Below are 12,591 nucleotides of genomic sequence, written 5' to 3'. Positions count from 1 at the left end.
GAGAGCCCCATGGTTGTCATGGAGGCCATGAGGACCAGAGCCAGACCAACAAGAGCAGCCTCCGCATGAACGTTTAAACCCCCCGGGACAATATTCCTAGTGTTCTCCAATGTGACACCAGAGGCTGCTTGCATTAGCTCTGTTAGGGAGACTACTGGGCAACAGCATCGCCAGTCTCTCTCTCTCTCTCTCTCTCTCTCTCTCTCTCTCTCTCTCTCTCGTTTGACACCAAGTGTCAAACCAAAGGCCAGCCCCCGAATGAAGATGTCTCATGGTAAGCATGGCCGAAGATCAGTGAACCACAGCAACACCTCCACCTTGATCCCTGAGGCTGCACTTATGCTGCACCAAGTTATGCTGAATAGATGTCATAAGTCAATGTTGAATGATAGACTGTTAAAAAAAGATTGACAATTTGTATCTTTCTCTGCTAGATGAGATCAACTGGCCAGAAAAAGATGAAGCTCCACCTCCGGATGCCCAGGAACTGATTACTTTGCTTCTGAGACAAAACCCCTTGGAGAGATTGGGAACAGGTTAGAAAGCATGGTTTTTACACTCATGTTTACCAAGATGATAGAAATAGTATCTTCTTGGCTTACTTTGGGCCTTTTTATCTTGCTCTTTTTGACTAAGAAATACCTTACAGTGAATGCATTATGAACATTTATTACAAGGGCAACATCTAGTTTTGTTTCACCGGTAATATTTTAAGGAAGCAGTCATTTGACCAGACTCCACAGTGTACTGTTCCTGTTGTGCTTTTCCAACATATTTTGATGAATATTGAGACTGCTTTTCACACACTAAACATATTTTCTTAAGGAAAATGCCAGTGCCAGCACTTCTGCAACTTGAGTTCATAATGCCTGCAAAGGGCCAAATGTGGGTTTGTATAGACAATGCTGTTTCCCAATCACATCACAGTCTATTAATAGATCCCCAGTTCTGAAAGTGTATATTTGTTTTTTAAAAATTATTATTAATTGTTATTGAAAGTTCAAAAAATACATAACCATACGTGCACCAAACACGGTGAGCCGCAAACAGAAAAGAAACTGAACTCATGCAGAAGGGAAAACAAAGTGGGGAGGAAATCCAAAACTGTATGTTTGTGGTGAAAGCAACTACTCCTATTAAATATCCTGGAGTGGTGTTTGTGATGATGGAATGGACACATATCCACCCTGTGGGTATTTCACTAAAGTTTCTGCTTCAGGCATCGGAAGACATGCTACTGGGTCTGAAATAAACGATCTGCGGAAACAACTGAAGTGCCAATCAGCAATGGGATTCTGGAAGTCCTATCCTGAACCCTTTTCTGTCCCTGAAAATGTATCTGATCTATGTGCTTTATGTCTTGTTTGGCTACTCACTCAGTCCACCTCACTCATACATACAGAAGAAGCCATACATAACCTCATGCCTGAATGCTGTAGTGATATACAAACCAAAAGGCACAGGTGGGACCATTTCTTCACAAGGGGGACCATAGCTACTGCTCTCCTGGCTGTATAATGCATCTTGGCACCCATAGCACATTGACTGAGCTGTACCAAACTTTAAGGAATCCCATACATCTCCCACTATACAGAGGCAGTGTCTAGTAATAGCACTTCAGCAGAGAGCCCCGACTCTTCTATAGCATATCAAAGTTTACATCATGGTTAATCAATATAGAATGCCATTTTCATGTGCCACAGTTAATGCTGTCAAAACAATTATCTCAGTAGATGCTAGTGTGAGTGACTGAACTTTTCTTTTGACTAATACAAAGAAAAGGCTTGAGTTTGAGTCACATAATGCTTTCTTATCCTCTTCATTCAGTGCAATTCTTTTGCAGAAGCAAAAAACAGGAGAAATTGAAGGAGATAAAAGGAAAGGGGTGATGAATACAGCTATGTCTTTTGTACTGTGGACTGGCTGTAATTTGTGCTCCAGTTTTTCATAGAGAGATTGATAATGTGCTGGTAATAGCAGTGCTGGTTGCCTTGGTTTGTGATAAAGTTGTGCGTATAAAGAGAGACTGAAAAGTGTTTCTTTGAATGACAGTATTATTCATTTAGAGAATGTGCATTTGAGTTGGAGGTGAAAATTTGACAGTCACAATTTTTGGTGAGTCTAGATTGTTTGACATTTGGAATGGTGTGCAAAAGTGACTTTTAAAAATTCAGAAATAATACTGTTTTGGAAATTCATGCATTTGGCATTTGCCTAAAACCAGTTGTCAGATTTTGGTAAACTTCTGACTTTCACTGTTATTCTAGATCAGAGGTTCTCAAACTCTGGTCCATGGCGCACTAGTAGTCCATGAGATTCCTTCTGGTGGTCTGCAGCGTATCTCTGGATTTGGTTCTTTTTATTGTTATTATTTATGGGTCCCTCCCCCCCCCAAAAAAAATACAGCATACATTGGTTTCCAGAGTACTTGTAAATTACATTTTTGACAAGTACAACAATAACAAGAACCCATTAACCCTCCCCTTCCCTTCCCCCCTAAACATTTCAGGTAGCCAATCTGGACCAGGTTCACAATATAAAAATAGAGGATGAAAAACACAAAAGGCATAATAAAAACAAGAATAAAAAACCAATAACCCCCCCAAGGTCTTCTTAGAAAGTCAATCTATAACTGTTATGTAGTGTCTGGATTTGGGATTGAAGAAAAGAGACGGCACCTTCACCATATAAAATATTCGTATAACTTTTAATTGTATTGTTATTGCTTCTTTTAAAATAAAAAAATGAAAGAAGCAATAAAGTACAATTAAAAAAATACAGCATCTAGCACAGCACATTACAATTGATAAAACAGGAAAAAAAAAGAATAATTGTGTTAATCATTAATTACCCACCAGCAATTTTCATGTCTGTAAGTAAAAAAAGTTTGCATACTACTGTTCTAGATACTATGCAAAATACTGTACCTGTTGAGTGCAGAAACACCAAAGTATTGGCTAACCAGTTCAATCCATTATATATAATTCAGCTCCCTTTCCCCTCTCCAGTGCATCTTGGCCCAAATTGTCCCCTCAGTGTACAACTACCAAAAAATAAATTGTTTTTAAGGAAAAAGATAGCCTTTTTAACAGGGAATTTTATTTTGAAATAAAGTTTAAAATATAGACAACAAAATGAACATTAAATAAAAATGCAAGATCACCAATGTTTATTTCCCAGTGTGTTGTTAATATGTATTTCATATGACATAGTGGGTGTTTTTAATTTTTTCGATATCACAGACATTGTGTTGCTTCTAACTTGCCTGAGCTCAGGTTATCCCTTGAAGAAGAACATGAAAATGTAGTTCACAAAAGTAATTAAACAGTTGGTAATATTCATAGACTATTTTTTCAACATTAAAACAAATGTTAATGTCCTTTCATTGGCTCAAGTTTCTAATGTATTCTTACTGGTTTGTTTAATGCTTTGCTTCTGTGTCAAAGTAAATCCCGGTTCTGGTGTACATTTTACCTACTTAAGATGGACTGGGAAGCAGTCTCAAGTTTTTGTAGTTTGTTTTTTAAAGACAGGTTAATCCAAGATAATCATTTAAAAACGACAACATGGCAACCGTTTTAGAAATAAATGGCATTATTATTTTAAAATAAATATGACTGAATAATTTATTTGTAGAATTAATCCAGACAGGCTTCTCTTGCTCCCCCAGGTGGTGCTTATGAGGTGAAACAGCACCCGTTCTTCCAAAGCTTAGATTGGAATAGTTTGCTGAGACAGAAGGCAGAATTCATTCCTCAGCTGGAATCTGAAGATGACACAAGCTACTTTGACAGTATGTTTAATTTTCTACAGAAGCGATAATTTTAATGCTATGTTTTACTGCCCTAGAAGTTGAATGTATTAACAAAAATAAAACTGTCCTTCAGTTAGTTTTCAAACTACAGTAAATTCTGACAGATTGTCCTGTACTTTATAGCTCGTTCTGAGAAATACCACCACATGGAAACAGAAGAAGAGGATGATACAAACGATGAAGATTTTAATTTGGAGATTAGGCAGTTTTCTTCATGTTCACATCGATTTTCAAAAGTAAGCATTTTCATGTACCATAAGATATACCATATTTGTGGTGAGTGTAATGCATGAGAAAACAGAAGAAAAGTGTAGTGGTGAATTATTGAGAGGCATTTTTGGCACGTCCATTGAAGGGTTTTTAAAAAATGATCTTCCTGTAAATACTACTACTGTTAATTTATTATGGTTTACTTTACTAGGGCTGTTTGAGAAAATATCCAAATTATTGGATATTAAGTAAATATATAAGTAAATATATTAGCATTATGCATTTCGGTTCCTTTGAACAAATACAAAAATGGTCACACTCCATAGCAAACCCTAAGCTAGAGGTTCACTTTCTTCCATTGTACCCAGCCAGATCATTTGTCAAAAAACAATAAGCGCCCCCCCCCCCCCGCACCTGTAACTTGCTCCTTTGTGAGTTCATCATGTTTCCATATGATGAGTATGTGAAATCAAGAGGAAAGTAACTAAAAGCATTGCTCCTGGATTTTTAAAGTGAGAAAGTAACGAAGAAGAGACTCCATACGAAAATAGCAAAAGCTAATATTTAGGTCTTAGTTCAGTTTTAACTTATCCAAAATAAGCTTCTGCCGTTTTGAGCATAATTATTGCAGTATCAAATATATAAAAATGAATATTCTGTGTGGTTTAACTTAGTTATTCCTTAGTATAGCACTAAGGGCTAAGGTGAAACTGTGAAGCTCCCTCGTTATTTTTGCTATTGGATGTTGCATGCTGTTCTATTTATAGTATTGGAATGTGTTTTTCTCTATGTTACTATATTTGCTATTGTTTTGTCATGTTGTTATGTAAATGTGGGTATGTTATTGTTTTGCTGTGTTATAATGAAATTGTTTTGTAGTGTGTGTTTGAAATGTATCCCTGTTTCTTGGTTGCAAGCCTCTTTAAGCATATTTCTGTGCATAGAAAAATGGTATACAAATAAAGTGAATGAATGAGTACGTAAGCATACAGTGAGGGGGATAAGTATTTGATCCCCAGCTAAATTTGCCCATTGAGTTTGCGAGTTGAGTTGATGCCAAAGAGCTCGATTTTGGTCTCATCTGACCACAACACTTTCACCCAGTTCTCCTCTGGGTCATTCAGATGTGCATTGGCAAACTGCAGATGGGCCTGTACATGTGCTGTCTTGAGCAAGGGGACTTTGCGGGCTCTGCAAGATCTCAGTCCTTCACGACGTAGTGGGTTACCAACTGTTTTCATGGTGACTATGGTCCCAGCTGCCCTGAGATCATTGACAAGTTCCCACCATGTAGTTCTGGGTTGCTTCATCACCATTCTCCTGATCATTGCAACTCCACGAGATGAGATCTTGCATGGAGCCCCAGACCAAGGGAGGTTGACAGTTATTTTGAGTTTCTTCCATCTGCGAATTATTGCACCAACTGTTGTCGTCACCTTTTCACCAAGCTGCTTGTAGCCCAGTCCAGCCTTGTGCAGGTCTACAATCTTATCCCTGACATCCTTGGACAGCTCTTTGGTCTTGGTCATGGTGGCTACTTTGGAATCTGCTGGATTGATTGCTTCTGTTGACAGGTGGTTTTTGTACAGGTACTGTAACGAGCTGGGATTACAAGTAAGACCGTTCCCTTATAGCAGGTGCTTCTAATCTCAGCTCGTTACATACAGTGAAGATACCAGGTAGCCTGACATCTGGCTGGTTGAGAGGGGATAAAATACTGATTTCACTCATTATAATGCACATCAATCTCTGACTTTTGTCTTCTGGGTTTCTGGGGGTTTTCCTGTTGTTATTCTGTCTCTCACAGCTACAATAAACCTACCATTAAAATTATGGACTGGCCATTTCTTTGTCAGAGGGCAAAAGGACAAATTTAGCAGGGGATCAAATACTTTCCCCCCTCATTGTAATTTTGTCCACCCCGAGTACACTGTTGTTGTTGTTTTTCAGGGAAGGGCAGGAGCAGTTTTAACATCTTAAAATATGTATGCTTTTATAGTTTGTCTGCTATTGCAGTACCTTCTCTAAACCCCTGTGATGTGATGGGCTATATGTGTAAATAAATAAACTCGGTGGGTGACTGTATACCATTTCCAAATGCTTTTTGCAGAATATGATTAAATGCAAGGGATTTTAAAGTTTCTGTTCCTCTTGTGCATAGTTATATGCTTCCCTATCTGTAGAAATCCATAATCCCCATTCATCTGTAGAGGCAATTTAAGAATGGGCAAGCGGGAAAAGCAAGAGAAGGTCTTGCTTTCCATCTAGTAATGTTAAACCTTTGTCATGACTTGGCAGCAAGAATCCAATTCTCAAACAGCAAGAAGCATTTAAATCTTCTCTTTGTGGATGGCTTCTGTGCATTTGTAAGATAGGATACTACAAGAATAGCATGATACTGATATCTTAAAAGCTCAACTTCTTTCATTGCAAACAAGCTCAATATGCAGGTTGTCAGATAAACAACTGGCTTTTTTATGCCCCCCCCCACCAAATCTCTAAATCATTTAGTCAAGTAATTTATTCTCATCTTCACAGTCAATTTCAGCTCACTCTCCCTACCACTTTGCATTCCTGAGTGATGGCCATTATATGACTTGCTGATATTTTTGTTTTCGTTTTTTTCAGTGACTTTATGGTTAAGAGGTATTTGAGATATGCACTGATCCTATGATATAAAAATCCTGAAGCATCTATAGGTTTAGCATGCATGTCCATAGTACATAAAGTCAAAGGTGAAGAAGAAATGAGATGAATTCATGACAGAAAATATGCCATTAGCTACCCTGTTGCTTAGCAAAGATACCAAGGAGAGTAGAATTGAAAATCCTTTTAAGAACTTCATCTACTGAAGCCCTTTAAAACTCCAGGGTACTGCCTATAAGTATTTAGAGCATGCAGAGCTCTGCATGATATGTATTTTTCTGAAGTTCTTTTAGATACAAACAACTGTTAGCTATCATTTCTTTTGCCCCCATGCACAGGTTTTTAGCAGTATAGATCGAGGAACTCGAAATCAAACTGCAGAGAAGGAAGATACAACAGAGAGAACAAAGAATGTAGTACTAACATCTGCAGAATCTTTAAGCTGGAGCTCAGAATATTCTGAAATGTAAGTATTTATTTCATATTTGTCCCCTGCCAATAGAGTATGTAGAATTATCATAAAGTAACTTCACAATAACCCTATGAAGCAGATTAGGCCAAACTATAATGACATGCCAGAGATCAGACATAACATGAGATGTGTACAGTAGGACATTGGTTCTCTCTTAACACCATCGTGTTTGATTATTTTTTCTGTTAATGCAACATTGCAAAATTTTGTGTTTTTCTGGTTTTGATTTGTGTTGACCTATTTAATTATATTGTGTAAATATCATTTTAAATGTAGGCAGCAACTATCTACATCTTTGTCTTCTGGTACTGAAAGTTCTAGGCAACGTCACAGTTCAGGATTACTTCCAAAATTGTCAGTATCAGCTGAAGGAGATGAAGAAGAATCACCACGTTCTGCTGGATCCTGCAAAGATCAAGAAAAGGTTGCATTTGTTAGTGAGGAAATTGTTTTAGATGAAGTGGAAGTAACAACTCCAGCAAGCACAATTAGTAGCTCCACGCTGTCAGGTAAGTCTCAAGTATGGAAGTATTTTCTACAGCATGTGTGTTTTGTTCATCTGTTTTGTATAAAGTTAGACATTTCATCTGACCTTCTCCTTCTTAAATTCCAAGATCAAAATTACTGTATGTCTTCAGTTTCTGGTTAAGAGTGGACCTCCAGAACAAATTAAATTCTTAACCAGAGGTACCACTGTATTGGGTTCCTGAGCCACATAAGGCTTTATAGCTCAAATCTAGCATTTTAATTAAGCCTGGAAATTAATTGGAAGCCAGTGCAGTTGGGCTAAGGTTGGTGTTATGTGCTCAGAACATCTTACTCCAGGAAGCAACCTGGGTGCTGAATTCTGCACCAGCTGCAGTTTCTGAACCATCTTCACAGGCATCCCCATCTATAGCACACTGCAGTAATGTGATTTCAGAAACTTCAGCCTATAGAACAAACCTTGGCTCCAGCTTGCTGGCAAGAAAGATAGACCTTAAGCATGCTAAGCCAAACCTTGGGTTAGGTGCTACATTGAGCCAAAACCTCTTGAAAGGAGCACATTGGATGCGATCTCCTCTTCAGGAGCTAGCATGTTTGTGTCAAGGCATGATTTGGTAAGTATGATGTGCAAACATGGCCATTGTCAATGCAGGCTATCTCATTTGCCTAGTGATCAATTTTTTGCTTATAAAAAAAAATTGTGGATCATTGTAACCGATGACCGCGTAAATCGCCTAACCTAGGAATAGACACTTCACATAAAAGAGTAGGATACATTTTGTTCATTGTTAAATTATTATATTTTTACTTGTATAAGTCTAGCATAAACACTTACATGACAGTATAAATTGTGCAGGACATCTTAGCTGTTCACTCCTTTCCTTATCAAGTATATTTATTCAAAGTCTAAAGTAGTAGATTTCCACAAATATGGGGAGTCTAGTGCATGGAAGGGGAAGGAGACCATTGTTTTGGCTCACTCTTGATCCCTAGACATGGCTAACAATTAAGTCAATAGTGGGCATAACATTTTAGTGTATTTATATGCTTCTAGAAATGAGATTGTTTTACAGTGTTGTATGATTCTGCCCCAACCTCTTGGTTTGTTTGTTTCTTCAGTTTGTTTGTTCTTTTCTTTTGTGCAGTTGGAAGTTTTTCAGAGCACTTGGATCAGATAAATGGAAGAAGTGAGTGTGTGGACAGCACTGATAATTCCTCAAAGCCTTCCAATGAGCAAGCATCTCATATGGCTCGTCAGCGATTAGAAACGACAGAGAAAAAGAAAATCTCTGGAAAAGTCACAAAGTCCCTCTCGGCCAGTGCTCTATCCCTTATGATTCCAGGAGGTAGAGATCATGATTATAACTATTAAATTGATGCTTGTATATGCTTGTATATATCCCTTTCCTCTTTATGCAATGTGATATTAGTGCAACTTTGCTAGGTATTTAATTTGAAGTAATATTTTTAAAATAATTATTTATTTTTGTAAATAGGAGAATAATAATTTGTATATGTAGGGATCTCCATGGAAAAAGAACAGGAAATTTTAATGTAAACGCACCTTTAGATTATTCATTCAGTTTTAAAAAAATTCCTACCCAACAAAAGATACATACAGTGGCACCTTTGTTTAAGAACAGCTTAGTTTATGAACAGCTTGGATTAAGAACTCTGCAAACCCGGAAGTAGGTGTTTTGGTTTGTGAACTTTGCCTTGGAATAAGAACATGTTTCACTTCCTGTTGAGTGTGTTCCATTTGTAAATTGAGTCCCCCACTGCTATGGGAAAGCACACCTTGGTTTAAGAACGCTTTGTTTAAGAACAGACTTCCGGAACAGATTAATTTTGTAAACCAAGGTACCACTGTATTGTAAATGTTTTGGAAATTTACGGGGAGAGAATTATTTTTTTAAGCATCTGCTTAGTTTTCTAGTCTACATATGTAGGATGTATGAACATAAATTCAGAATGTACTCTTATATAGAGGACCATTTGTTCCAGATATATTTGGTGTGTCCCCTTTGGGAAGTCCAATGTCCCCCCATTCCGTGTCTTCAGATCCTTCGTCTTCTAGAGATTCTTCGCCTAGCCGTGATTCTTCAGCTGCTTCTGCAAGTCCTCATCAGCCTGTCATAATTCACACCTCAGGCAAGAAGTATGGATTTACTATCCGCGCAATCAGAGTGTATGTGGGTGATAGTGATATCTACACAGTACAGCATATTGTCTGGGTAAGGCTTATGTTTGTTGCTTGAAGTCTACATCCGATGAAAATGGCCAACATGCTGGCATTCTAACAAGCTATCTGGGTGACCTTGTAGGGGGCAGTATGTTCATTATATGCCATTCTAGACCTAGACCAATTTTAGAATTTTCTGTGCATCTGTTAAGTGTTCTCTTAACTCAGATATCATATGTCCAGATCCAAAAAAGTTAAGTTGTATCACCGTCTGCTGCTTGCAGCTGAGCCACTTGATTTGCTTAGTCCAACATCCATTGGCTTCTCTAATCCATTTTCAAGTTCCATTTTCCATCTTACCTGGACACCAAAACAAAATTCTAAAATAATTTTATTATTTATACTCTGCCCTTTACACACTCAATTTACATTATCCTTAACTTAGACATAGATCATATAATTCCAATAAGATTTCTGGTTCAGAAATACCTCTCTTTGCTTTCTAGAATGTTGAAGAAGGAAGTTCAGCTTATCACGCTGGATTGAAAGCTGGTGACCTCATCACACATATCAATGGAGAACCAGTGCATGGCCTTGTTCATACTGAAGTCATAGAACTGTTATTAAAGGTACAGTATTTATTTATTCATATTTTTTAAAGTTTTGTACAAGAAACCTGGCGCTTACCATTCATTCAATAGATGCCTTTCCTTCTGGAGGCTGAATCTTAGTAGCTATTAGCAACTCGTGCTTATCCAGCCTTAAAGCTGTTTTATCCTGGGCTCACCAAGTTGACTACAGTGAGAGCAATAAGATGCAGCCACAGGTTCGGTGCAGACCAGATCCCCATTGGAATATTTCGAACACAACCTTGTCATATCATATATCCCAGCGCTGCCCATTTAGCACTTAAAATCACGAATCTAAATTTAAGGTAACCTAGCATTTAAGCAATTTATAAACATATTTCTGAGTTAGCTGGCTGTAATTTTAAATGGAGCATAAAGGCATCAAAGAATTCCGCTGCAATATTTGGTATGTCTTTCATATTCATCTCTTATTTGAAGCTAGAGGAGCTCTCAGAACCTATAAATAACTCAGTTATCACAACCCTCCTTTGGTGGTGGTTTTGAACCACATATATTTGGGTAGTCAAGTGGAAAATTGCTAAAAGCCTACGGATTAATAGAACCACTTAAACATAATAAAGCTGAAGCCTGAATGCTCCCCACACAGAGATGGGACATGCAGTGTAGGTGAAGATGCATTCCCAAGTCAATGAATAGAAAAATAGCACAAGTGTAATGATATAAAATGAAGCACTTCTTGCAATTATCAATCCTCTGAACTGTGTAATCCTATTTCATCCTCATTCAGTCTTTCTGATAACGGCTAACAAATGTCACTGCTGTATTAAAGCGGGTGTTCAGCAGCTGGCCCTTTCAATTGCACTCTAGTCCTTTCCATGTTTCTATCAAGTGCATCCTGTATATAACTCTATTTTTGTCATTTAGAAAGGCTAGGTGATTCAAGGCATGCTGCAACAAATTCACTGAGGGTTTTTTAATTTTTTATTTTAAAGGGTAGTATGAGGACCTGGCCTCTCCAGTTTTGTCACCATGTACAACTTTGATAGCCATTCTTTTCAGTAATTGTCTTAGTTACTTGCAGCAAATAGATTACTCAGATGCAGCATCAATCCAGCAGGTGGTGAAAGAGAACGGGCCTACATATATACTTGAGCATGCGACTAATTCTCTCTCTCCTCCCTTTTAACACTCTGCTCTCCAAATAAGTGAATATGTCCTGTTGTGTTACTAGTGTATAGTCTATATTACCCAGAAAGCACATCAGCATATTTGGGTCTGCCACTGCTTGGATTCTAAGCTTATAGGCAGGGTTCTTCATATATAATAGGCACTTGCTTTCCTTCTGTCAGTTTCTTAGTACTGGTCATCCATCAAGGCAAGCAAAGCAGTTTCACTTCCAGATTTGGGCTAGAATCCAGATTGACATGGATCTAGATAATCAGTTTGATTTGACAGTGCTTGGAGGTGACCCAGAACCACTTGTTCCAACACTTTGCCTAACATTAGAAACCAGCCAGGTGTTGATAAAATCCTTTGTGGTCCAAAGAGACTTATTTCAGAAGTGGTCTTACAACCACTTCCTTCAAGGTGGCTAGAACTACATTCTTTGCTAACAAAGCATTTATAACCTCCTAAACTCAGCTTGAAGGGACGCGGGTGGCACTGTGGTCTAAACCACAGAGCCTAGGGCTTGCCGATCAGAAGGTTGGCGGTTCAAATCCCCGCGACGGGGTGAGATCCCGTTGCTCGGTCCCAGCTCCTGCCCGCCTAGCAGTTCAAAAGCACGTCAAAGTGCAAGTAGATAAATAGGTACCACTCCAGCGGGAAGGTAAACGCCATTTCCGTGCACTGCTCTGGTTCGCCAGAAGCGGCTTAGTCATGCTGGCCACATGACCCGGAAGCTGTCTGCGGACAAACACCGGCTCCCTAGGCCGGTAAAGTGAGATGAGCGTGCAACCCCAGAGTCGTCCGCAACTGGACTTAACACTCAGGGGGTCCCTTTACCTTTAAACTCAGCTTGAACAGTGCCTTCCTGGTAAAAGTGGTAAGCCCTGAAAAATCAAGCTCACAAGTGAATCCACATCTAAAAATTCTAACAATTGAAACTCAAGCCACAAAACCAAACTATACTGTTCAATGGACTCTGGATTGACTCATTTAAAAAGTGGCATATAGATCAGGGGTGAATGCA

General features: G+C 38.5%; 1 protein-coding gene across 11 annotated transcripts in view; it reads left to right on the top strand.

The window, feature by feature from the left end:
• The window catches only part of MAST4 (microtubule associated serine/threonine kinase family member 4), a gene marked incomplete at its 5' end in the record, with an annotated part of 210,082 nt that overhangs the window by 182,876 nt on the left and 14,615 nt on the right, over positions 1-12,591 (top strand). For 10 of the 11 annotated variants that reach the window (XM_081880686.1, XM_081880685.1, XM_081880683.1 and 7 more), the window contains 8 exons: positions 435-536; positions 3,671-3,793; positions 3,938-4,050; positions 7,009-7,136; positions 7,419-7,651; positions 8,774-8,974; positions 9,633-9,862; positions 10,317-10,439. In XM_081880686.1, the coding sequence (XP_081736812.1) occupies positions 435-536; positions 3,671-3,793; positions 3,938-4,050; positions 7,009-7,136; positions 7,419-7,651; positions 8,774-8,974; positions 9,633-9,862; positions 10,317-10,439 (1,253 nt within the window). The remainder of the gene's footprint in view (positions 1-434; positions 537-3,670; positions 3,794-3,937; positions 4,051-7,008; positions 7,137-7,418; positions 7,652-8,773; positions 8,975-9,632; positions 9,863-10,316; positions 10,440-12,591) is intronic. The other variant, XM_081880684.1, reaches the window with a different exon arrangement.

This window comes from Podarcis erhardii (genome assembly GCF_964252035.2).
Source record: "Podarcis erhardii genome assembly, chromosome: 11".
Classification (NCBI taxonomy): domain Eukaryota; kingdom Metazoa; phylum Chordata; class Lepidosauria; order Squamata; family Lacertidae; genus Podarcis; species Podarcis erhardii.
The sequence above is the reverse complement of the archived record's forward strand: the minus strand, read 5'-3'. Positions and strand labels throughout refer to the sequence as shown.